This window comes from Galeopterus variegatus, unplaced genomic scaffold (genome assembly GCF_000696425.1).
Source record: "Galeopterus variegatus unplaced genomic scaffold, G_variegatus-3.0.2 Scaffold349, whole genome shotgun sequence".
Classification (NCBI taxonomy): Eukaryota; Metazoa; Chordata; class Mammalia; order Dermoptera; family Cynocephalidae; genus Galeopterus; species Galeopterus variegatus.
In genome coordinates this window covers 563658-591654 of record NW_007726460.1, presented here as the reverse complement: position 1 = coordinate 591654, position 27997 = coordinate 563658, and the positions used below count along the sequence as shown (strand labels likewise).

The 27997-nt window shown below is 37.3% G+C and overlaps 1 protein-coding gene across 1 annotated transcript; it reads left to right on the top strand.

Annotated features, from left to right (window-relative positions):
- On the top strand, positions 1-27935 carry TMBIM4 (transmembrane BAX inhibitor motif containing 4). The gene is made up of 7 exons (XM_008567830.1): positions 1-169; positions 10341-10449; positions 11451-11556; positions 14936-14969; positions 17160-17277; positions 26633-26678; positions 27717-27935. The coding sequence occupies exons 1-7, from the start codon at positions 73-75 to the stop codon at positions 27921-27923; spliced, it is 717 nt and encodes a 238-aa protein (XP_008566052.1). The 5' UTR covers positions 1-72; the 3' UTR covers positions 27924-27935.
- The last annotated feature ends 62 nt before the right edge of the window (positions 27936-27997 follow it).

Genomic DNA, 27997 nt, shown 5'->3' with positions numbered 1-27997 from the left:
ATCATCGCGGAAGTGGGTGGAAGGCCTTTGTGGTCGGTGGAGTCCTCCGAGGGCAGTGGTTCTAGCGCCGACATGGCCGTCTCTGACCCTCGCTACCCTCGCTCTTCGATCGAGGATGACTTCAACTATGGCAGCTGCGTGGCCTCTGCCAGCGTGCACATCCGAATGGGTACGTCGCCCCCTCCCTCAGTCTTTGCCGGCCGCCCTTCGTCCGTCCTGCTGCGCGCTCGACCTCTGGCGGCGGAGTTCCGGCTTCTGAGGGCCGCGCCCATTTTCTGGGATTCAGAGGCAAAGCTCGCCCCTGCCCGCCCCTGCTCTGACTTAGCCAGTCCTGCCCTCCCTGCCCTCGGGGATCCTCGCCTCTCCGGAGCCGCATGGAGGGGGGCGCACCCGAGGGGCGCAGTGCTCCCCTAGCGCGAGCTCCCGGGGCTCAGCGGGAGCCTTCCGTGTGCTGGGGACAGGCGAAAACCTCAGCGGCCTTAGTTTAGCGTTTTTAAATGAAAAGAAATGAGAAGTTACTTTTTTGGCGAAAATACGTTTATTGTGTGACCATTGTCGCTTACCCCCGAATGGAGTTACGTGCTGGGTGTTTTTGCTTTATGGGGCGTGCGCGAGTTATGTTATTCGTCTGTCTCCCGTGCTGTTTTGTAAACGCTGCAAGAACATAGATGCTGTCTGTCTTGTTCCGTTTTCTCTCTTCAGGGCCTGGAACTCAACGTTATTGAGGAAGTTGCTGGAAACGGAAGCATCATAAGTCAGTCAGAATATTGTGTTAGTTTTAAGTATTATGCAATAAACAGTGGGCAGAAATTCTTTTGAGTTTACAATGCCCAGCTTTACGTCAGTGGAATTCATTGTCCACGTTAGTTCAGCCATTTGATCACAGAAGCTGCCCCAGGTTTTCAGCCTATTTGGGCAGACGAAACTCGTTCTGGAAAAGGAATTATGAAGCTAGTTCTGATGCACTAAAAATCTTGAGGCCTAGCATCTGTATTTCTGGAGTTAAAATTTGAGATTATTTTGGAAGTGAGCTCAGGTTTTTTAAAATCAATTTTAATTGTAAAATACATGTAACGTGAAATTTACTGTCTTAATCATTTTTAAGTGTACTGTTCCGTAGTGTTAAGTATATTCGCATTGTTGTGCATCCAATCTCCAGAACTTTTTCATCTTCCAAACGTGAAACACTGTATGCATTAAACAACTCCGCATTTTCTCCTACCCCCAGCCCCTTTAGTCACCGCTGTTTTGTTTCTGTGAACTTGACTACTCTAGATGCCTCATATAAGTGGAGTCATACAGTGTGTTTTTGTGACTGACTTATTTCAGTTAGCATGACATCTTCAGGGCACATCCATGTTGCAGCATGTGTCAGAATTTTCTTCCTTTTTAAAGCTGAATAATATTACATTGTATGTATATAGTAAATTTTACTTACTCATTCTTCTGTTTATTGACATATGCATTGCTTCTACCTCTTGGCTATTGTGAATAATGCTGTTATGAATATAGATGTGCAGATATCTCTTCAAGACCCTGCTTTAATTCTTTTGAATATATATCCAGAAGTAGAACTACTGATTATATGGTAATTCTATTTTTAATTTTTTTAAGGGACTGCCATACTGTTTTCCATAGTGGCTGCACCATTTTACATTCTCACCAGCAATGCACAAGGGTTCAAATTTCTCCACATCTTCACCATGAATTTTAGGATGAATTTTCTATTTCTGCAAAAAATACCATTGGGATTTTGATGGGAATTGAATTAAATCTGTAGATCTCTTTGGGTAGTAGAAAAACCTTAACATTAAGTTTTCCAGTCTATGAACAAGGGATGTCTTTCCATTTATTTGTGTCTTTAATTTTTTTCCTCAGTGTTTTGTAGTTTTCAAGTTTGCCTTCTTGGTTAGGTTTATTCCTAAGTATTTTATTTTTTTTGATGCTGTTGTTAGTGGAACTGTTTCCTTCACTTCCTTTTCAGCTTGTTCACTGTTAGTATATAAGAGTGCAACTGATTTGTGCATGTTAATTTTGTATCTTACAACTTTACTGTATTTATTAGTTCTAACAGTTTTTCTTTAGGGTTTTCTACATGTAATATTATGTTGTCTGGGAACAGAGATAATTTCAGTTTGGATGACTATTATTTCTTTTTCTTGCCCAATTGGTTTGGCTAGGACTTCTAGTACTATGCTGACTAGAAGTTGCAAAAGCAGGCATTCTTGTCTTATTCCTGATCTTAGAGGAAAGGCTTTCAGTTTTTCACCATTCAGTATGATGTTAGCTTGGGCTTTTCATATATTGCTTTTATTATGTTGAGGTAGTTTCTTTCAGTTCCTTGTTTATTGAGTGTTTTTATCATGTATGGTTGTGGAATTTTGCCAGATACCTTTTCTGCATCAATCGAGATGATCATGTTTCTCTCCCTCCACTCCCCCATCATTCTGTAAATGTGGTATATTACATCAATTGATTTCCATATATTGAGCCATCCTTGTATTCCAGGAATAAATCTCACTTGATCATGATGTATAATCCTTTTAAAGTTCTGTTTGCTAGCATTTTGTTGTGGAATTTTACATTATTATTCATCAAGGATCTTGCTCTGTAGTTTTCTCATAGTGCCTTTGATTTTGGTATCAGGGTAATGCTGGCCTCACAGAATGAGTTTGAAGTGTTCCCTTCTCTTCAGTTGTTTTAATGGTTTGAGGAGGATTGGTGAAAGCTAAGCTTTAACCAAGTAAAATGGACAGTTACAGTGTGATACATTAAGTATTAACTGGTACTGCAGGTACTAGGAGTGAGTGAGAACTCCCTAACTGAGAGGGAGAACGAGGGTTCTTGCTGGTCCCAGAAAGGAGGAGAGAATGAGTTACTTCAGGGCAGGACAGGGATAGAAAATGGCAGCCATTGCAAGGAAATTAAATTTCTGTAGAGATGGTGTCAGGTGTGTGAATAGAAGGCATTCATTAGTGAGGCCTTGGCAAGTCAAGGTACTGCCTTTATGGAAACATTTGAATCATTAATATACATTTAATAAATAAAATATGTTTTTTGAACAACCCATTTTTACTGCATGTAAAGAGGTAAATAAAAGTTTTGCAAGTCATGGTAACTGTTCTAAAGGCATTGGTTAGGTTGGCCAGTAGCCAAACTAATTTGTCATAGCAGCTTAATTAAATTCTAAAGTGCTATGTTTGGAGGGACTTTGGAGAAGGAAGCAAGAGTTTGTGAACTGGACTAATCTTGGAAAGATTCAAGAGGAAGTAGAATCTCAGTGGAGGGCTGGGTTTGGATATATGAAGGGAATTCATGGGATGGGGGTGGGGGTATGGGTGGGGGAAAAGGAATTTGTGATTAGGCATGGAAGGGTGGGAATGACATGTCAATGAAGTGAGAAGAATGGCCTTTTTTAGTGATGCTGAGAAATAGTATGGTGTAGTAGAAAGAACCATGATTTGAGGGTCCGAAAATTAAACACAGTCCTGGTTGACAATAATATAGAGAGAGGCAGGTCACTTTGCCTTTCTGATCCTTAGATTCCTTATCTGTAAAATAGACATAACTGTTGCTCTTCCAACTATACCAGGTTGTTTTAAGGGTCAAGAAATTAGCTTATTTTAAACACTGAAGCTTCTCTAATCTATCCTAGAAGCACTAATCCTGGTATTTTGGTATTATGCAAAAAAAAAAAAAAAAGTTCATAACAACTGTATTGTTGTTTTCCCTGGAATTACCATCCCTAAAACAATACATGCCTATGTCTTATAGGGAAGTTAAGTTTCAAAATGCTTTTCTAAAATAACATAGTTCTTTGCAGTGAGGCCGGGATTAGAAACCAGGTTTCAGAATCCCTGGATGAATGATTTTTCTACCTATCTGCATATGTAGACTGTTTTTCAAAAAATAATTATTCTTATACTTGATCTACTTCTGTGTACCTACATGACTATAACAGTGCTGCTGATTGCAGTACCAGATACTCAGTAAACGTTTGTTCATTTTTGAATATTTAAATTATGTAGGAACATTTTATTTAGGATTCCTGGTAACTGGGCTGGTAACTAAGCTGACTGCATCTATATTAAATTAAAATTAAATTAAAGATCATTCACTCTGTCTCTGGTCCTTTCCTAATTAAAAGGCTAAACAAAATTGCTTCAATTTAGAAAAGCATTTTAGCTGATTGTAAAGTGTACATTTTCTGAAAGATAGTTTTGGAATATTATATGTCTAAAATGTCAGGACTTGTTGGTGGAAAACAATAAATCATGAAGCTATAGAAAAATGACGTGAGAATGAATTTCTGAATGCAGTCTCTACCTTGAGCACTTTTTACCATGCTAATTAAACTAGTTTACGTGGCTGTTGACAAGAGGCCTCAGTTCCTTGCCACATGGACTCTTCATAGGGTTGCTTGAGTGTCTTCATGGCGTGACAGCTGGCTTCCCCCAGAGCAAGCAGTGCATGAGAAAGCAAGAAGGAAGCTTCAGTGCCTTTTTATGACCTAGTCACGGAAACCACATATACCATCATGTCTTCCTTATTCTATTCATTAGAAACAGGTCAATAAGTGCAGTCAACATTCAAGGGTAAGGGATTTAGGCTTCACCTTTTGAAGGTAGTGTCAAATAATTTGTAGGCATATTTTTAAACCACCAGTCTTCCCTCTGGCCACAAATTATTTCTTTTTCTTCCGCATGCAAATCAAGATCCCCCAAAAGTCTTATCCCATTATAGCATCATCTCTAAGTCTAGAATTTCATCATCTAAATTAAATCCAGGTGTGGATGAAGATCCTTGGGTGTAGTTTCTTAAGGATAGCTCCTTTCAAAGACTTTTAAACTAAAAAGACAAATCATCTGTACTCCTGTACCCCACCTCCAGTGATGGGGCAGGCATACTGAGGTGATATTTTTGCCAATAGAATTTTCCAAAAAACTTTGTAGGTTTCCTGTGATTCTTATTGGGCTTCAGTCCATTGCATAAAAGCCATACACAAAAATGTCTTAGCATGAACTTTGGCTGAGATGGCTGAGTGACAGCTTCCTTAAGATTCTCAGAAGCCCTGTTTTAATGAGACACAATTTTGGTTATTTGTGAGGTCTTAAAGAATTTTACAATTCTCAGTTACATCTTTTTGTTTTATAGTCCTTCCTTTAGTTATCTCTCCTTTTGTATTTCAGTATAAGCAGCAAGAAGCCAGAGGCACCTTCAACACTCTGTCTAGAAATCTTCTTACTTATGATCGCCCACTTCATAAGACACATTTTCCACTTTCTGTGTTACCACAGGTAACAGTTCAGTTTTTTTGTCAGTACATTACAAGGATTCTCTTTCCTCCAGTTTCCACAAATTTTCCTCACTTACCTTTAAGCCCTCACCAACAGCCTCCTCAAAAGCATCGTTCTTCCACAAATAATTGTTTAAAGGCTCTTTTAGCCTTTACCTCAGAGACCTGCCAGCTTCTATATTTTGCCTGATTCCAAAGCCTTGCCCATATTTTAAGTGTTTGGTAAGGCAGCACCACATTTTCAGGAACCAAAATATGTATTAAATTCTCTATTTGTGTAACAAATCACCACAAATTTTTTAAAAAATTTATTGATTATTATTAGTATTATTTTACATTCAAAGATGTAAAATAATACATAACAGTGGGAGGGGCAGGTGGGGGGGGTAGGGAAACGGAGGTGGAGGTGGAAGGGCCAGCTCCTTTGCTGGCCTGGTTGTGGAGGGCAGGGGGGCATGGCAGAGGCCCTCGGTGCTCCCCACAAACACAAACTTAATGGCTTTAAAGAATAAATGTTTATTGTCTCAGTTTCTGAGGGTTAGGAATCTGGGCCATTCAGTGTTTGTCTTAGGTTGTAGTCAAGATATTAGCTAGTGCTGGTCATCTGGAGGCTTGACTGGTGCTGAAGGATATACTTCTAGGAAGGCTCCCTCACATGACTGTTAACAACAGCCCTTGGTTTCTAACTAGCTGTTGGCAGGAGACCTCACTTTCCTATCACATGGGTTTTTCCACAGGGATACTTGAGTTTCCTCACAACATAGCAGCTGGCTTCCCCTAGAGCATGCATTCTCAATGGGGCAAAATTGTCCCCAGAAGGGTGAAGGGCAAAAAATCTTATATTTTACAATGGTTTATAGCCTTCCAAAGGTCCGTGGTACATAAACAGGCATATAATATATTTGTGGCATTAAAATTTTATTGGGAGAGTTATTAGAGAAAAATGTCTAGAAGGCTCGTTAGGTGGGGAATAATGAAAACAAGGTTGAGAAACACTGTTCTAGAGCAAGTAATCTAAGAGCAAGGAGGAAGCTGTAATGCCTTTTGGCGTTAGAAATAATACAGCTGCCACTTCTGCCTCATTCTTTTTGTTAGGAGTCACTTGAAGGGAGTGTGCAAGAATTGTGGACACATTTTAAATCACCAGTTCATGTAAAGAAGGATAAGGACATTCTAGGCTGAGGAAATAGCAAGGGCAAAGGCCCAGAAGCAGGAAGAATTTGACATGTTTGAGGGACAGAAAGGTGGGCAAAGCATAGTGAGGAGGAGGGAGAGTTGTGTGAGATGAGATTGGAAAGGTTCTATATCATGTAGGGCCTTGTAGGCCCTATAAAAGCTTTTCCATTTTATTCTGAGTGTAAGGAAAACCATTAAAAGTATTTAAGCAGGGAACCAAGGTTTACCCTACCAAAAGATCACTCTGACAGTTTGTGTGGAGAATGGATAGGTAGCACAAGGGTGAAAGCATAGAGACCAATTAGAAGGCTACTCCAATGAGACATCATGATGAGAGGTGACAGATGATGCAGACTTTCACTAGTGAGGTTGTAGAGGAGACTAAAAGAAGTGGATATGTTCTACTTTTTACAATAAAAGCTCAAGTAGCTGATAGACTGGAAAAAGGGAGGGTAATCAAAGATGACTTAACATGTTTTTGGCTTGGAGGATGTTAGTGCTGGTTACTGATGAGAAGACTGGGAGAACAACAAGTTTGGATATAAATGAAGTGTTCTTGTTTTGGCCATGTTAAATTTGAGATGTCAGATAGAAGGGGAGAAATCAGGACTCAAAAAATAATATCAGAAGATGTTGCTGTTGGCAGTTTTCTTTTCAAATCAAATCTTTTATTTTTTTTCCTGTGAGCAGTGTATGCATGTCCTTTGCTACTTTTTAGTTATTCAAAATGAGTGTCAAATGTTGCTTTTGCCTGGGATTTGATTTAAGGTACCATTTGAAAAAAATAGTTTATAATTGAAACATAATAATTATAAACGTTTATGGGGTACAGGGTGATGTTTCAATATATGTATACGTTGTATAATCAAATCAGGGTAGTTAGCGTTTATCATTTATGTAGCATTCATTTATCATTTCTTTGTGGTGTTAATATTCACGATCCTCTTTTCTAGCTATCTTGAAATATGCAATACATTATTATTATCTATAGTCACCTTACTATGTAACAGAGCACCAGGACTTATTCTTACTATCTAACCGTGACTTTGTACCTGTTGAGCAATAAATACCCTCTACCCCACCCCTCCCTAGCCTCTGGTAACCACTATTCCACTCTTCACTTCTATGGGATCAACTTTTTTAGATTCTGCATATGAGTGAGATCATGTGATATTTGCCTTTCTGTGTCTGGCTTATTTCACTTAACGTAATGTTCTCCAGGTTCATCCATGTTGCCACAAATGACAGGATTTCATTCTTTTTCATAGCTAAGTAGTAATGCATTGTGAAAATACCACATTTTCTTTATCCGTTCATCCACTGGTGGATTCTTAGATTGACTCCATCTCTTGGCTATCGTGAATAGTGATGCAGTAAATACAGGGATCCAGATATCTCTTCAACTTATTGATTTCACTTCCTTAGGCTATATATCCAGTAGTGAGATTGCTGGATCATGTGGCAGTTCTACTTTTAATTTTTTGAGGAACCTCCACACCTGTTTTCCATAGTTGCTGTACTAATTTACACTCCACGGTGTGTAAGTTCCCCTTTTTCCACATCCTGGCCAACATTTGTTACTTTTTGTCTTTTTGATAATAGCCATTCTAACTGGGGTGAGGTGATATCTCCTTGTGGTTTTGATTTGCATTTCCCTAATGATTGCTGATATTAAGCATTTTGTCATATATCTAAGGTACTATTTTTAAAGAGTGTAGAAAAAGTTTTGGTCTGGAATATCTACATAAGGATAATTTTTTATGATGAATTTATATGCTTAGCACAAGAATCTTTAAAATGTTTTTCTATTATGAAAGTAATAAATATTTATTGGTATCTGAACAGCACAGATTAGCAGAGAACTGAGCATGAAAATTATCCTTAGTCATATTGCCCAGAAAAAAACATTATTAACATCTTTGTGTATATTATTCCAGTCTTTTATTACATATGCACTTGTGCATGCACACACACGTACACATAAACATTAGCTCTTTCCGTACACACTGTTTGAACTGTAGAACAGTTCTATAAAATGGTAAGGATTAACATTATCTGTCACTGCTTAATTAAGAATGTATATAATATAGATTGGGTTTGAGTTACATGAGGTTCATAATAGGGCATCAAAAGTAAAGGATATGATTTTCTTTGTAGTCCAGAAAATCCCTTGGGGGAATGATGATTTGACCCTTGGTTTAATAATGAAATTTGCAGAAAGGTAGCACAAATACCATTATCCGTGGGTGTAATATATTCTTTTTTTTTTATGAGAAAGGTGGAAATGACCGCCCAAAGCATGCAGACATTAGGGCCTTTTTAAGAAAGTAAGTTGTAGGTCTGTCATGGGGATGAGCACTTTATCTCTAGGCTAAAATACAGCTGATACTCCTGTTACTATGAGTCACTGTTTAAATTATATGTTCGGTAAAATCTGTTTAAGACATTAGGAAAAGCTCATTCTATACTTTAGAGGGAAAGATTGATTAAGATTTAATATTTGGGCATTTCGAGGATTAAATCTTTAGTATTCACGAAAATTCTCATATTCTTATAAAAGATTTTGATTTATTACTTGATATGTGGCTGACATGCTTTCAGAGCACTTCATCTTTCATTGGGAAGCCAGGTCTTTAGTAAAAATTTTTTCAAAAGGACCATCTACCACATGAGCATGGTCAAAATAGGCAAGAGACAACATCACATTTTTTTTTATAGTAAAAGTCATTCAACATGGTTTTTTTTTGCCTGCCTAAGCACAGTGCTCTAAGTGGCTCCATTATTCTGTTTCAGAATAATACTTTTTCTCTTCTCTGACTAGCAAAATTCACGCTTCATTAATTCAATATAAATTTATTTAGAAGCAACTAAAATTTAATGATTGTTTATTCTGTGGTATCCACTAGGCTGGGTGCTAGGCATATGGAAATAAATAAGATTTGCTCCCTATTATTAGGGAGCTTTTAGCCTTGATAGTCTAATGGGGGTGAAGGGTGAATAGACTTATCAATTATAAAGTGATTTAGGGTTATGTTTAGGGTTCCTTGAGAATGTGAAGGAGGAACATTAATTCACACAGGGGGACTGAGAAAGGCTGAATCTTGAAGGATGATTAGTAGTTAGCTCAGGATGTGAGGGGAGAGGGTATTAGTGTGTATATGAGAGAAGGTGAGAACTGTTAATGTTGTAATTCTAAAGGTGGTAGTGAGTTCTTGGGGGTTCATTGTATTTATATCATCTATATATCAGAAGATTTTAATAATAAGTATTTTTTAATCATTAGGCCTCGGGGTTGATTTATGGATGTCAATAATAAAATATTCTGAAAGTTAGAATTTCCTATTGTATAGAAACTAGAAGCAGAGGTACTATAAATGAGAAATAAAATATGGGTTTATATATAATTTGCCTTTTAAGGAGAATTTTCATTTTAGGGAAACAGTTTTACTGCTGTGGAAATTAAGGCTTTTAAAAAAATTTTATGTCTAACTATATGTTTTCTATTTCTGCTTTTCAGATTCAAGATAGAATCATTACTTAAAAATGTTGTTTTTGATCTTTTGCTTTGTTTATGCTGCTGTGTATTAAATAGGCATTTAATACTTTCTTTTTATTTTGATGAAAAGATTTAGATTCTGGCTCATTAGCTTAATTTTTTTAAAGCTCATGCTTTTTGGAGGATTAGATATTTCACAATTTTTTAGTTACTTTGAAGCTTTTTCTTCTAGTTTTAGTTACAGATTACATTACTTGGATTAAGATTTAAGAAAGAATGCTTGTAAAGACTTAATTTTTCTAAGGAGAAATTTGACTTTGCTGTCCTATAAATGCTTAAGAAAATAGTCATATGTAATTTTTTTTCTTCTAGCCTTTCTAAGAAAAGTCTACAGCATCCTTTTTCTGCAAGTTCTCTTAACTACAGTGACTGCTGCAGTTTTTTTATGCTTTGAGTCTATTCGGACATTTGTACATGAAAGGTAAAGTAATGAGATGATTCTGAATCATTCTCAGACATTGCATATGATCAAAAGAGCATATTATTATAAACTAAGTTCATTTTTTTCTATTAACTTTTGAGGTTAAAGTGTGAAAAAGGTTTATTATCTAACTCATAAGTCAGATTAGTTTTGTTTTTGATGAAGGAAAATGTGCCACAACATGATATTTACCTCTGAGCTTTTCAGCTTACAGATTAAACCCTCATATCCTATAATAGTATTAAGAATTTTAACTGCATACAGTTTTTTTAAAGTCTTCATTTATTTTATTTTATTATACTATATACCCTATCACCAAAGCATGACAGTGCTTGAAAAGTAAGACTACTTAATAAATATGCTCATTTTAGTTTTGGTTCATGACTAGGATAATTTCACTCCAAGTTTTCAAAAGAGCTTCACTTGATTTATCCCTAATTAGAGATTTGACCTCCCACATGATTATTTCCTTAGTTAAAAGTAATACAGTTTCTTTATGTTAAAGGAAAGGAAAAATGTTGAATATTTTTATAGAAGTAGAGAATTTCTATGCTCCTTCTCCTTACCAAAGTGGAGTCTTGAACTATTAGTTTTCTATTTGGGGTAAAATTCTTTAATTTAAATTATGGCCATATGGTAAATACTGTAAAAAATAGGTATGAGATTTGTTTATTATTTAATTTATTTATTGTATTTTAGTTACAAGTGTAGTATACTAATTATAGACATTATTCAACTATGATAGAAGTTCATAAACTAAAAAGGAAAAGTCTTTCCCCATTCATTTTGGACTCTTTTCTGTCCTGCTGCTCCTCCCCAACACCCCTAAAATTTTCCAGATGTAAAGTAATTTCTTTTGATAGTTTGGTGTGGATCATTCCAGATTTTTTTTCCTAAATACACAAAATAGACAGATAATTTTATTAAATTGGGTAGTATTATTTAAGCTGTTTACTATTTTTTTTTTTAACTTGAAACACTTTTAATATTATGTCTTTCAGTCCTGCCTTAATTTTGGTGTTTGCCGTTGGATCATTGGGTTTGATTTTTGCATTGACTTTAAACAGACATAAGCATCCCCTTAATTTGTACCTGCTTTTTGGATTTGTGAGTACTTTGACAGTGTCTATTCCTTTAACATTTATTTCTAAGTTTTAAATATACTTATTTAATTGAACAAGTATACACATATAACAGTGGCAGAACAAAATTAATGAATTTTTAAATATTAGAATATTTTAGGAAATTACTTGTAACTCTGTAGTCTTTTAGAATTTTTAACTGTCAGTTTTAACAGATTTTCTACTAATATTAGAATGTAGTGGAAAAAATACTAGATTGGAATCAGGGGATCTGGCTTTGCCACTATCTGGGTATGTGACATTTGGAAAAGGCATTTAGCCTTTCTGTACATAGTTTTCTCATACGTAAAATAAAAATATTAAAATAGATAATCCCCGTGATACTTTCTACCTTTAGTATTCTTGATTTTCTTGGGAAAAAATTATATTGTAGCCTTAACTTCATAGAATTAAATCAAATTCTTTATGATTAACTCTGCAGTGTTATTTTTATGTTATCACTGTTCTTTCAAAGGAATATTTTGCTCAAATGATGTGCTTTACTAACTTGTTTCAAAATTATGGTTGGGAGAACCCAACTTTAAATCATGTTGATGAAAATTAAAACCAAAACTACTACCTATAAAAACTCAGAATATGACCAGAATGAGTTGGTAAGGCTCAAATTATGTATTTTTAAAATTATTTGCCTCTTCTCATATCCAGTATGTCTTTGGGTTCTGATTTAATAATGTACTTCAAAACATCTAAACTAATATTAAGAATATTTGTGATCAAATAAGAGTGAAAGAGCTATTGATCATATTAAAATACTTTAAACTGAAGATAAGTTTATGAATTCTGATAATGAGTTTGTGTTAATGTGAGGAAAGAAAAGCTCATGACTTTGGAAGTTTTATTTATAGGAAAGATTATTCACTTAAATCTTAAGCTCTTTTGTTTGCAGGGTTATCACCGCTAACCCAGGTTATGTTAGGTAACAAGGAGTTTATTTTAAGAATGACAGAGCTTGGGAATCCACCAACCCAAACCTACCAGGCCACAAGAAGAGGAACTAGAGGAAGGTTATAGAAATGATTCTATTATACAAAATTCAGTGGCTAGAATTTGTGGTCTTCTTCTCTCCCTTGTTCCATTACTTCTTGTCTCTACCTCACAACTGTCCTTACACATTGTTTTCTCTTTTCTTTAATTTTTATATGACCCATTGTTGGCCCCCATATAGTTCATTTACCTTTTAGCTTTAGCTCCTCCTGCCATTGCTTCATATTCAGAGTTCAGATTCCTGAATGATAAAGAATCTGATTGTCACAGCTAATTGTTGGCACAGGTCACATTGCAGATTGTTAGCCAATATTTGGGTTGCCAGTCCTTGGGTCAGATGCCAGCTTCTGGCTCGGTCAGCTGTATCCCAGGAGGGAGGGAAAGAGGAAGTATGAAAAGAAACGGGGTTATGTAGAACTCCTCTTCAAATCTACAGATAGCCTCCTTTCAGAAAGACTGTGATTTCTATGTGGGAAGAGCGTATAGGCCAACTTTTGCCCAGTGGAATAGGCTCCACTAGAAAAACATCAGCCAAATGCTTATAGGCAAGATGGTTACTTATTGCTAAATCTATTCATCGTGCTCATAGCTAAAAGTGTTTTAACAAATAGAGAGTATGTAAAATACATTTCCTCATCTTACTCAGAGACTTTTGACGCTTGGTTTTTTGGTCCTTTTCCACCAAAATAAGAAAGGAGGTGTATTACTTTGCTTTAGTAGGGGTGTGTGTATCTGTGTATGTATACATTTTCAAGGGGACATTATTTTGGGGTGGCATTATATTTTCCTAGACTTATCTTTCTCTCATTTATACTGTCTTGTTTCCTTCAGATACTTATGTGTTGGGTAGGATTTCTTTCTCAAAATCATGTCACAAATATCAAGAATGTAGTATAATCATGTTGCCCAGAAAAAATACCTCTATCATCTTTTGCTGTCACTTCCCTGGCAATATGAACAGTATTAAAACTTGGCAGCAGCTTCATTGCCTTCACATCTATGTACAATTTTTAATACCATCTTTGCTCTTCTGATGATTTCTTGATATCAGGTAGGGTGAGGTACAGGGAATGCTTCTTCTAGGAGTATGAGTGTACAGCTACTGCTGTTACTTCTGGCTTTGCCTTTATGATATGGTCTGTCAGACGGTTGATAAACTCTAACTAGAGTAAGCATGTAAGACAAAATAAAAATAATGTAATTAAGGGGAAAGAGAGGTTAGAGGAAAAGGCTTAATATCCCCAAATCTTTTATTTAGGATATGGGTTCAGCTACTTGTGACGTGGCTTAAACAATGACAAAATAACAATGGCTTAAACAAGATAGTTTATTTCCCTTGCATGTAAAAATCTGAATGACTATTTAGTGAAGTTGTCAAGGGCTCAGGCTCCTGCTATGGTTCAAGCATTCCTAAACTGTTGTATGGTATAAGGTAGTTCTCCATTATATCCACATAGCATCCAGTTACAAAAAAAAGAGGAGAAAGGGAAGAGCAAGCCTTTTGCTATTAGAGCACAATCTGTAAATTGTACACTTCCTTACTCACATTAAATTGGCTAGAATATAGTCATATAGCCAGACCTACCTGCAAGGGAGACTGAAAAATGTAATGTTTAATCTGAACAGCCATGTGTCCATGTAAAACTTCTATTACTAGGGGAGAAGGAGAGAATGAATATTGAGAGACAGTTTCAAGACTCCGCCACACCAAAGTGCATACTACCTAAATATTTTATTCTTCCTATGTTTGTTTGTGTGATATTTTGAGGTATTTAGAAATGTGCACATGAAGGGTCGGCCCGTGGCTCACTTGGGAGAGTGTGGTGCTGATAACACCAAGGCCATGGGTTTGGATCCCCTTACCGGTCATCAAAAAAAAAAAAAAAAAAAAAAAAAAAAAAAAAAAATGGCCAAATGCTTTCAATTTTTTTTTTTTTTTTTTTTTGGCAACTAGCAGGTATAGGGACCAGAACCTGTGACCCTGGTGTTATAAGGCTGTGTTCTAACCAACTGAGCTAACCAGCTAGCCTGCAATTTCATTTTTATTTATATTACAGAGAGTGAGAAAAATAGAATTTTTTGTATTATTACTATAATCTTCCTGTTACAGACATAAAAAGTCTGATTAGAGCTTAAAGAGTGATGGAATCATAATTTGAATGTAAATATTCTCACTCAATATATTGAGGTCTTATTTGCATTATGATGGGCTAAATAACTGTACCATATACTTCACTGGACTATTCTGAAGCTAAAATGAGATCATATGGGATCCCATTGAACTGCTAGAAATTAGAAAATGTACATGAGATACTATAAATTTTACAAGCATTAATTAATTTCAGTTTATTTTTCCTTAGACACTGTTGGAATCTCTAACTGTGGCCGTTGTTGGTAAGCCATGATTGTGCTTCTATATGTTACAAAACTTTTTAATGTAGACAACTTTGGGGGATAAAGGGGCTAAAGTTTAAAGCACAGAATGTCGTATTTCAAAAATGTGGCATAGGATGAAGAATTCCTAAAATATAAGCAAAAGTCAAATCGTTATACTTTACATAGTTCAGCTGAGCTTAGAGGAAGTAGAAAAATTTAAGGAAACCAAGAGGAATGGACAGCATTTCATTTGTATTTATCCATTTATATCAATAAGACAACCATAACTACTTTTTTCTCTAATTTAAAGGGATCTTAGAACTGAAAACATGTGTTTTGAGCCATGCACTTTGACCAAATGGGCTTAGCTCCTCTAAGAATTGCCTGCATTGGACTGTGCTTTAATGTTATATCCTCATATTTTACCAAATGGTACTACAAGAAACAGTGGTAATTGTTTATGTATTCCCTGTTAAATATGTGTTTGAAGGCCAAATATGTTATAACTACTTTGATGTATCCTATGTAATGCCTCAAGTAAAAACTTTCAATAAGTTAACAAAAATTCTGATTGTTTCAAAATGGTTAACCTTGGGGACTAAACAGCTCAGAATTAACTATTAATAACAGCAGGTTGTTAATCCTTATGTTTAATATTGTTATCGCTTCCTATTTCATCATTACTGTTTTTAAACTTTCTACGTCAGCTTTGTTGAATCTATATTTTTTGGTAATCTATCTCTACTTCTAAAAGAATCAGCATGTAAATAAATAGTAATACATACTAAAATAAATAAGATTTTGAAACTTTTCAACATAGAAAGGAAGTATTATTAATATTTACTTATTATTAGTGTTATTATCTATTAATGTTACTTACTATCACTGTTATCAAGTCCATCTGTTTCTCTCCAGTCCCTCCTTATATAAGGAACATAGGAGAGAGGTTTATATCAGGAGTTTGGAATTGAGGGTAGAAATACATAGATGAGAACATTATTTTCCTCATTAACTGTAATATCTTTTCCACCGAATCATGTGCTGAAATTACTGACAAGAAACAAAATTGACTTCGTGTTTTGTCTTTTCTGTGTTCACCTTTCTAATCCTATAATGGCTTAAAGAAATTCCAATCATGTAACATTTAGGAATGGAAATAACTTGGATAATTAATCTCTGAAAAAATTAAAAATTACTTAAATGGTTCTGGGTTCAAAGTACTTAACCTCCTTTAAAGAGGTTGTAATTTAGCATTCTGTTAAAATGTTAAGTAGTTATATTATACTAGTGATAGTCAATCTGGATGATCATTCTAAAACAGAAGAGAATTTGGTACATACTCAGTAAACCACACAATAATGTGCTCCAAGATAATGCAGATTTGGATATAAAGCAATTAGTAGTGGGTTTCTGTCCTATGCAGAGTAGGTAAATGGCAGGCAACCCCAGATAGCCGCATTATTTTTCTTGCCCAGTAGCTTGAATTGCACTAATGACCTGGGTCCAATTAATGAGGTGATTGCTAGAATTGCTGCTACTGTCCTGAAATTATTCACTGCCAGCCAGAGGACCTGGAATCATCCCTATTGATATTTAAGCTATAATAAACAATCACCACACATGGTGATAAACTGCAGCTGGGACGGAGATGGGTAAGAATCACTCTAGGGCCGGCCCGGTGGCGCACTGCTACAGTGCGCCGCTTGGGAGCGCAGTAGCGCTCCCGCTGAGGGTTCGGATCCCACATGCAGACCAGCCGCTCACTGGCTGAGCGAGGTGCGGGCGCAACACCGAGGGTTGCAATCCCGTGGCCGGTCCCGGTCCGGTACGGGCGCGACACTGAGGGTTGCGATCCGTTGCTGGTCACGAGAAAAGACAAAAAGGAAAAAAAAAAAGAATCACTCCATAATATTCCTAAAACTCCTAGCTGGCTACCTGTGTAATATCTCTCTAATCATTTTATTAACTTCATAATAATGTGACCCTGTTATTTTCTATGAATGAATATTTTGGAAACTATTTATTGCATTGTGGATGTGGTTTTACTATGCTGATATATTCACAGCTGGATAAGGAATCTTTTTATAATTGTTTTTATTGGTGTTTTTACTACTGTACAGGAGAAAATAAAACATTTCTATTAAATGCCAGTTAAAGCTGTTTTATATTGAGTATGTTTATACATATTTTAATGTTTTGATTTTACAGTTACCTTCTATGATGTATATATTATTCTGCAAGCTTTTATACTGACTACTGCAGTATTTCTTGGTTTGACTGTTTATACTCTACAATCTAAGAGAGATTTCAGCAAATTTGGAGCAGGGTAAGTTATATATTCTTGGATAGAATAGATAAGATAGATGGCTTTGAAAGAAGTGATATACCATTAGTTTTGGGTACTGCCTTTTAAAATGGAGGGTAGTAAGAGGTCTTCTCTCTGGATATTAGGGCCAAGAGCATACACAGAGATAGAAAGTGGCTTTAAGTCATTTGCTTCCCTTCTATAGTAAAAAGGAAGTGTATGCTAAAAAGAATCAGTTTTCCAGAGAGGCTAGGCTTGTATGCCTCATGAATAGTGTGGAATTTACTAAAATTATTTTAGTTTTTGTCTTAGCATAAATGTTACCAAGATCATCCATATCTTTATGGCAAGAGCAATGTAATTGGCTCAGATGTTGGAAATGTCTGCATGAATTTTAAAACCTTTTTGATCCATGTAGATTAACCTGTATCCTTTTTCAAACAAATAAATTTTATATTAGGAAAATGGTACTGTGTTGCCCTCATCTGGTAAGAATGCATAAACTCTTTTCTAAGCTCACAATGGCTTCCTGTTGGCACACTGTCATGCAATCATTTTCTGTTCTTTTTCCTGTTACAACACTAAATACTGACAAAAGTCTACCCTTGCGAAACTTTTCTTTTATCTCCCCTTTCTTTTCTGGTAATCCAGATTACCAGAAATCACTATTAGAATAAAATATAGTTGGTCAACCAACACTGACAACTGTGCAAGCTGCTTAAATAGTTTTATCAGAATGGTGTCTGATTTGGAGAGGCAACATTTTCATTTCCTTTTTTGGGGAGATGTTTCATACATATTTGTGTGGTATTCTGTATATGATGAAAGGTTTGCTCTGCTGCTTCTTCCTATCCCGGTCTCTAACTGCTCCCCTTCCTCTCATCCATTCTGGTATTGTGTCTCAAACTCCTGTTGTGGTAAACAGTTTCCCTGATAGTTTAGCCTCTTCATCATAAATTTACATTTATTGATACAGCTGATATTATAATTATATGTAGATCTCAGACCAAGTATATCTTTTTCTGTGTCTGCTGTTTCTGATAATTCTTATGATATTTTATTTCCTTGTGTATTTGTTTATTTTTCACTGTGTATTTGTCCTTGAAAAATTATTTGTTGAATTTCTTGACACATAGGTTAAAGGTGCATTCTTCCATAGGGTATTTGGGTTTGCTGCTGCCTGGCTTCTGGGCGTATTATTAGACTGGGTCTACTTGAAACTAAATGCATGGCTTAAGATATTTTCCCAACCATTAGGTGTTACAAATTTGGACTACAAATCTGCAAAGAAATAACTTGTGGTGACAATTTCTCAGGGATGTTTCCCCCCCCTTACCCTTGCTTAGTCATTGTTAACTTTCCTTGTAATCCCTGGGTGGGGGTAGAGAGGTGTTATATGATTTGCCTTATCATTAAGGTTGTATAGTGCTGCTGTGGATTGATTGAATTGTGTCCCCCAAAGTTCATATATTAGAAGCTTAATCCCCACTGTAGTGAGGGTGGGAAATCTTATTATTGTAATTGAAAGGTGGGGCCTTGAAGAGGTGATTAGATTGTAGGACCATGCTGTAGAGAATGGATTAATAGTGGTGGTCAGGGGCATGGTTCTGCGGGCTTTAAAAGGAGAGCATGTTGATTTCTCTCTCTGCTCCACCATTTCCTGCCATGTGAGACCCCTGCATTGCTATAAAGCTACCACCAAGGAAAACCCTCACCAAACATGTTCCCTGGACTTTGAACTTCTCAGCCTCCAAAATTGTAAGCAATAAATTTTGTTTTCTTACAAATCACCCAGTTCCAGGTATTTTGTTATAAGGAACAGAAATGGACTGATACAGAAAATTGGTACCAGAGAAGTGGGGTCTTGCTTATAACAAATACTTGAAAATGTGGAAATGGCTTTGGAACTGGGTGTTGAGGAGAGGCTAGAAGAATTTGGAGGAGCAGGCTAAAAAAAAGCCTAGATGCTGGTGGGAATGTAGAAGACAAGAAAACCAGGGAATTTTTGGAAATTTTTAGAGACTGGTTAAATGGTGGTGAGCAGAATGCTGATAGAAATTTGGACAGTAAGAGATCTCAGAGGGAGCTTTTTGGAATCTTAGGCAAAGATCACCCTGCTATGAACTGGCAAGGAACTTGGCTGCATTGTGTCCATGCCCTAGGACTTTGTGGAAGTTGGAACTTAAGAGTTGTGAACCAGCGTATTTGGTGGAAGAAATTTCTAAGCCACACATTCAGGAAGCTGCATGGCTGCTTGTAACAGCCTACTATGAGTTGTGGTAAAGGCATGACGTAAAGCCAGAATTAAAGGAAAACTGAGTGTAAAGATTTGGAAAATTTGCAGCCTGGCCATGTGGTAGAGAAGCAGCATTTTCAGGAGAAAAATACAATGGTGCTAAAGAAGAATAGCACAAAAGAGAGGTATTATCAAGATAAGGGGAAAAAGGCCCAGCAGGCATTGTAGAATCCTCTGGGGCCAGCTTTTCCATTACTGGCCCAGAGGCCTAGAGAGATGGAATGGCCTTGGGGAACAGGCCCGAGGTGCCTTCCACAGGATTGCTGTCCAGTGCCACCTCAGGAAGCTGCTTCCAGCACCAGCACCCCAGCTACTTTGGCTACTCCAGCTGTGGCTAAATTGACCCCAGGTATAGCTGGACCTGCAGCTTTGGAAGATACAAGCTGGAAGCCTTAGTGGCATCCATGTGGTGTTAGGTTTTCACACTCACAGAATGCCAGAGCTGTGAAGGCTTGGGAACCTCTACCCCGATTTCAAAGGAGGTATGGAAAAGCCTGGGGGCCCAGGAAGAAATCTGTCACAGGGGCAGAGTCACTGCCTAGAGCCTTTACTAGAGAAATGCCGAGCAGAAATGTGGGGTCAGAGTTGTAGCAGAAAATCTCCACCAAGGCCATGCCTAATGGAGCCATGAGAGTGGGACCGCCGTGGAGACCCCAGAATTGTGGAGCTACCAGTGTACAACGCCAGACTGTGAGAGCTGAAGCCTGGCCTCAGACCAGGAAAGCTGTAAAAGTGGAGGTGCCTGAGGACTTGGGGACCTAATCCCCACACCAGCATGGCAGAGGACCTCAAACATGGAGTCAAGGTTCATGATTGCCAGCTTTAAGATTCAGCGCATGCCTTGCTGGGTTTCAGACTTGTTTGAGACTTATTACTCCATTCTTTTGGCCTATTTCTCCCTTTTTGAATGGGAATATGTACTGTATGCTTGTCCCACCATTGTATCTTGGAAGTAGATAACTTGTTTTGATTTCACAGATGTGACTTTGAGTCTTCGGTTTTTTGAGTTGAAACAGGTTAAGACTATGTGGATGAAATGAATGTATTTTTATTTGAAAAGAACATGAGTTTTGGGGGGTCAGGGGTGGAGTATTATGGATTGAATTGTGTCCCTCCAAAAGTTAAATGTGTTGGAGGCTTGGTCCCCACTGTGACAGTGTTAAGAGGGTGGGAAGTCCTATTATGGTAATTGAAAGGTGTGGCCTTGAAGAGGTGAGTAGATTGTAGGACCATGACATAGTGAATGGATTAATAATGGTGGTCAGGGGTGTGGTTCTGAGGGCTTTAAAAGGAGAGCATGTGAGAGTTTTTCTCTCTCCTTCATTTTCTGCCATGTGAGACCCCCCTGCATTACTATAAAGTCACAACCAAAGAAGACTCTCACTAAACTTGTTCCCTGGACTTTGGACTTCCCAGCCTCTGAAACTGTAAGCAATAGATTTCAGGTTTTTTTTTTTTTTTTTTTTAACAAATCACCCAGTTTCAGGTATTTATGTTAGAAGCAACAGAAACGACTAATTCATATAGCTTTGGGCAAATCCAGCTATAGTACCACGATTACTACTTTGGATTTTCACTTTTATCTAGATTTTGGCTTGATAGTTGTTTTCTTCTATCTTGTCACTTATTTGATGCTTTTAAGAAGTTATTCTTTGTTTTCTTTTTAATCCATCATTTTATTAGTTTTTAGGGGTGAAGGTGGGGGTGGTAATTGATCTGAATAGCCTTGTTTGCTGTAATACTAGAAGCAGAAGCCTTTCAAAATTGTCTCTTATCTGTATTATTACAACCGTCCTCTGTATCTCTAGTTTTTAGTCTGTTCTCAACAAAGCAACAAGTCTGTATTTCTAAAATGCAAACTTTATCATGGCATACCTATTTAAACTCTTCAACACTTCACTACTGTTATTGGGAAACAGTCCAGTTCTCCACTGAATTGCACTTACTGCCATCAGTTACTGGATATTGCCATGTAATGGTTCTCTAGCGATACCATAATAATAATTATATTTTGGTCAGTATGCCATAGATTTAGACACTTACAAGTGGCATTTTAAACAAAACTCAATGTCACTAATTATTGTGAAGCCTGAAAGCCAAAATGGTATGGACACTAAGTGCCAAACTGGGATGCAAAGACAGAGCAAAAAGATTTTCTGCAAAAAGGTTTGTAGGTTAGGGACAGCCGTAGCTCATTTGGGAGAGTGTGGTGCTGATAACACCAAGGCCATGGGTTTGGACCCCTACATAGGGATGGCCGGTTAGCTCACTTGGGAGAGCGTGGTGCTGACAACACCAAGTCAAGGGTTAAGATCCCCTTACCGGTCATCTTTTATTTAAAAAAAAAAACGATTTATAGACTATTCATTCTGACTTGTTTATGGAATACGGTAGGGACTCAAGAAACATTTGTTAAATTTATGAATGTACAGTAGTAGCAGGTAGTAGTAGCAGTGCTTCATATATTGGCTTATAGCTGTAATATTTTTTGCAACATCATTATTATCCTATAGTGATTTTGCAACAAAAGGAATTAAATCTCAACTACGTGTGATAACTATGGCAACTTGTAATGGTGTGTTAGAGCCAGCTTGTACCAACTTGAAAGAGGAGTCTTAAAAGTCAGTTTTTAAATTCTTGGAAGCTTAAAATAGGCCATAGTGGAAGTATTTACACCACAGAAATTAGGAAGGGCTACAAATCAGGGCTTATTGTTGTGTCCCCCCCCCCCCCCCCGGGTTTTTTTTTTTTTTGGCCCCCCCCCCCCCCCCAAGAGCCAGTTTACTGTTTGTAGAATCTTATTCTGTGCTTTTTGTTGAGGGAAAAGAGGATAGAATTTATTTTGGTCAGTCCTGTAGGTGGAGGAGTCAGAATGCAAAGTCAGCCATGGCATTTCTCATCTAATCTTATTTATATTCTCAGAAGTTTGCTCTCCTCTGTTTAAATATTTAATGAGATGTAAGTCAAAGTGTAGTGCTAGTGAAGTAACAACTTAGGAAAAATATCTGCAGGACATGACTTTCAGATCTTTACCTATTAATATATTAATAGAGAATATTGTCATAAACCGAAAACTCAGGCTCAAGTTCTTACCGGAGACTTACCAAATGGAGCCAATGAACCTAAATAACCCTTTTATTGTATGCATACCTGGGGGAGGGCATGCTGCTTAACCAGGGAGCCTAAGCTTGCCAGATTTCAACTTGGATGTTGTAATAGAGAAAAGATGTATATTTTAATGTTTATCGTCCATAGTGCCTGACCAGGCTTAAATGGTGAATCTTTATATGTCCAGTTATAGTAAATAATAGAGTAAATTAATGTCCAGAGACCGCTGGCAGCCCTATTCTAATATCTTGACAGAAGCCAATAAGAACTGTCTGACCACCTTTTGGGAGACAATTTCTCATGTATCTCTTGTTTCTGAATGTTTGGTGAATGCTGTACTAATTGCCTTTTGTTCCAGACCATCTTTTCAAGGTTGTTTTTATAGTGAACAACCTCAGAAGATAGAGATAGTGCTTCCCTCTGCAGCAAAGGGCAAGCATGCTTACTCTTAACTGTAAAAAGATTCAGTTCCCTAAATTCAAGATTCTTCTCGTTTCACAACCCACTGTATGTGTAGGTGTTATCTGGCCCTCTTAGCATCACCCTGTATGAACTGGGCTCTAGTATAAAAATGCTGATACTCTGGATACTGCTATTGCTGTAATAACCTATCCTTTGTCTCAGAACTAGGAGTCTCATGGCCTCTCCTAGCATCCATGAAACTGTGCCAGGCTAACTTATTAGCCTGCAAGTATGGTAAAATCCCAGATGCTTTGCAGTTACTAATACCACCGTCCCCATACCCCTTGGTGCAGAAGCTTTAGAGTTTCCCTAGGGTTTAATAATGAAAAATCAAATCCCAACTCCCTTTCAATCTTGAAGGATCTATATTGTGAAGTGGCATGATAGTTCATTCTAGCTTAGATATGCCACATGTATCCTGGGAAATTTTGTGAACATTTGAGAGAGACAACTGAGAGCTGGAGTCTCACCATGCCCTCTATTCACCAAATAGCATTGTAATTCTATAAATGAGGGTACTTCAAAAAGTTTGTGGAAGAATTATAAGATAATATGAATCTTTCCATGAACTTTTTGAAGACCCCTTGCATATATTTTTTTATTTAATCATGTTATTGTTAGAGAACATATTTTGTATGATTTTAGTCCTTTTGCATTTATTGAAATTTATTTTATATCTTGGTAAATGTTCTTTGTGCATTAGAGAGAATGTGTATTTTGCTGCTGTTGGATGGAGTATGGAGTAGTTGATAAATGTCAATTAGGTTGGGCCAGCCCGTGGCTCACTTGGGAGAGTGTGGTGCTGATAACACCGAGGCCACGGGTTTGGATCCCTATACAGGGATGGCCGGTTAGCTCACTTGGGAGAGCGTGGTGCTAACAACACCAAGACAAGGGTTAAGATCCCCTTACCGTTCATCCTTAAAAAAAAAAGTCAATTAGGTCAAGTTGGTTTATAGCATTGTTCAAGTATTCTGTATCCTTACTAATTTTCTGCCTACTTGTGTGAGAGGGGTGTTGAAATGCCCAACTACAAATATAGTTGGTCCATTTCTCCTGTAAGTTCTGTAAGTTTTGCATCATGTTATTTGAAGCTCTGTTTTTAGATACAAAAGCATATAGGATTGTTATGTCCTCTGGGTGAATTGACCCCTTTATCATGAAACGACATCTTTTATCTCTGGTAGTATCCTTGCCCTAAAATCTACTTTGTTTTTAATACAGCCACTGAGCTTTCTTTTGATTATGTTAGCATGGTATATTTTTCCATCTTTTTATTTTTAGCTTATTATTTGTCTTTATATTTAAAATAGTTTTCTTATAGGAAGCATATAGTTGGATCTTTTTTAAAAAAAATCCATTCTGACCATCTCTGCTTTTAATTGGTATGTTTAGACCATTTGTATTTAATGTGATTACTGATATGGTGGTTTATCTCTTTTATTGGCTAATTAGCTATAGCTCTTTAAAATAGAAGTTGCTGTATGTTTTATCATATATGGCTTTAAATTATCACAGTCTACCTTCCAGTAATATACCATTTCATGTATAGTATACTTATATTTCCTCTTCCCTACCTTTGTGCTATTTTTGCCATAACTTCAGTAGTGCATGTTATAAACCCCACAATACATTATTATTTTTGCTCTAAAAATTAAATTCTTCTGGGCCGGCCTGGTGGCGCACTGCTACAGTGTGCCGCTTGGGAGTGCGGTGGCACTCCCGCCGAGGGTTCGGATCCCACATACAGACCGGTTCCCGCTCACTGGCTGAGCGAGGTGTGGGAGCAACACCGAGGGTTGCGATCCCGTTGCCGGTCCTGGTCCAGTACGGGCGCGACACTGAGGGTTGCGATCCATTGCCGGACACGAAAAAAGACAAAAAGGAAAAAAAAAATTAAATTCTTCTAAAAGGATTTTAAAAATAGATGTCTTATATGTCAAGCAATATATTTACCATTTCTGCTGTTCTTCATTTCTTTATGTAGATCTAAATTTTGATCTAATATCATTCGCCTAAAGGACCTCTTTTTCGCATTTCTTACAGTGCTGGTCTGTTGGTCTCAGCTTTTGAATGTCTGAATTTTTTTTTTAGCTGAAGAATATTGAATTTAAAAAAATTTTTTAGGGCCGGTCCGGTGGCACACTGCTACAGTGCACTGCTTGGGAGCGCAGCGGTGCTCCCGCTGAGGGTTCGGATCCCACATACAGACCGGCCGCTCACTGGCTGAGCGAGGTGCGGGCGCAACACCGAGGGTTGCAATCCCGTTGCCGGTCCCGGTCCCGGTACGGGCACAACACTGAGGGTTGCGATCCGTTGCCGGTCACGAAAAAAGACAAAAAAAAAAAAGGAAAAAAAAAAATTTTTTTTTTAAATTATTTTTTCATTGTATATGTTTATGAAGTACAGTTTACTGTTTCAGTACATGCATGTATTGTATAATGATCTAATCAGAATAGTTAGCATATCTGTCACCTAAACATGTATCACTTCTCTGTGGTTATAACATTCAAGATCCTGTTTTCTGGCTATCTTGAAATATACAATACAATATTATTAGCAATTGTCACTCTAGGGCACCAGAACTTATTCCTTCTATCATCTAACTGTAGCTATGTAATTTTGTACCTGTCTATCAACTGTTTCCTGGTCCTTCCTCCCCGCTCCCTTTGGTAACCACTATTCTACTGGTAACCACTATTCTACTCTCTAATTTCTGTCTTTTTAATTGATTTTTCTTAATTGACCCATGATTATTATATACATTCATGGAATACAATATGATATTTGGGTATATTCATACTGTGTGCAGTGATCATATCAGGATGCTATTATATCCATCACCTTCTCTATGGTGTGTCTTTCCCCAACCTTGGTCACTTCCTCACATGTGTGCATTAAGCAGTATTCAGCTAACCATTCTAGGGAAACCCTGTGCATATCTCCGTATAGCTCTCTCCTCTCTTGTACTCTGCCTAAAAAAAATTCTAGCCACTTTGGCCCCTGACCTGAATTCTTGTCTCCTCAACTTAGGGAGACCACAGGGCTTTGTTGCGGGTTCCTATTCCTACACGGCACTGTGGCCTGGAAATTCTCTCCAGCTGGGGCAATTGTAGAGCTCACCTTCTTTATTTCCCTTTCACAGGAATCAGTGACCTGTGCTGCTTGCTGTCCTTTGTCTGAAGGCTGTTGTTTCATATATTTTGTGATTTTGTTTAAGGAGGAAGGATAAATTTGGCCTCTGTTATTCCTTGTGGCCTGTAGCAGCAGTTACCCATGTCTGATAACAAAAGACTGCCTTCCCATGTTTGATAGCAAAAAACTGACTTCTTAGATGGCCTTTGTCATGTAATTGTACTTTATATGCATAACAATTGCATGATAACTCATAAAATTATAGCAGTGGCAAATTTGTATAAATTATATTCTATAATACATAAGAATAAAATAGAAAGTACATCTTTTTTGTAAGGAACAATATTCTAAATTATTAAAATTTTGTTTTTATAGGCTATTTGCTGTTTTGTGGATTCTGTGTTTGTCAGGATTCTTGAGGGTAAGTTGATTGAAATATAGTTCTATCCATGTCAGTATAAATAACCTCAAAAAGCTGTAAGAGATACTCTTATGATAGGACACCTAGTTATAATTATCAAGAACATTTGAATATAGAATGATTATAGAATAATCTCTTTAAAAAATCAAGGTCTTGGGCCGGCCCGGTGGCGCACTGGATAGTGCGCCGCTTGGGAAGCGCAGCGGCGCTCCCGCCCGAGGGTTCGGATCCCACATACGGACCGGTTCCCGCTCACTGGCTGAGCGAGGCGCGGGAGCAACACCGAGGGTTGTGATCCCGTTGCCGGTCCCGGTCTGGTACGGGGGCAACACTGAGGGTTGCGATCCGTTGCCAGACACGGAAAAAGACAAAAAAAGACAAAAAAAAAAAAAAAAAAAAATCAAGGTCTTATGTCAATCATTAGTATTGACTGAAAGATGAATGAAAAAATGAGTTAAATTACATAGAAAGAGGCCCTCACTTATAACAGACAACCTCCAATAGCACTTTTTTTTTTTTTTGCCCTTTTTTTGAGACCGGCCGCACTGCGCTCAGCCAGTGAGCGCACCGGCCATCCCTATATAGGATCCGAACCTGCGGCGGGAGTGCTGCTGCGCTCCCAGCGCCGCACTCTCCCGAGTGCGCCACAGGCTTGGCCCTCCAATAGCACTTTTAATTTTGAAAAAAGAAATATATTTTTAAATCATTTATACTTGGAATGCTACTGTTCAAAGTCAAGCAGATAATTTAATTGAATGGAAGATATCTATTCGTTCATCCATTCATTCTTCAATCTGACAGAATAAGTTTAGACCTGCCTTGCCTTTTTCTGCTTTAACGTTTGTATTAAAAGTTGTACACCATTATTAAATACTAGGGTACTTCCAAAAGTTCATGGAAAAATAGAAGTAAAAAATAATACAAATCCTTCCATGATCTTTTGGAAGTAATCTCATATGTACGTAGCAGTAGATCATTAGAGGAGGTAACTTAAGTACTCTCAATTATCAACATATTTCTTTAATCTCTTGCCTATAGTTGTTTTTTTTTAGTGAGACGATTGAGTTGGTCTTGGCTGCTGTAGGAGCCCTTCTTTTCTGCGGATTCATCATCTATGACACACACTCCCTGATGCATAAACTATCACCTGAAGAGTATGTATTAGCTGCCATCAGCCTCTACTTGGACATCATCAATCTATTCCTGCATCTGTTACAGTTTTTGGAAGCCCTTAATAAAAAATAATTGAAAGCAGTATATAGAAACTGTTTCATTAATAATTGAAATATAATTATTTAATACTTCTATGATCTTTTTTT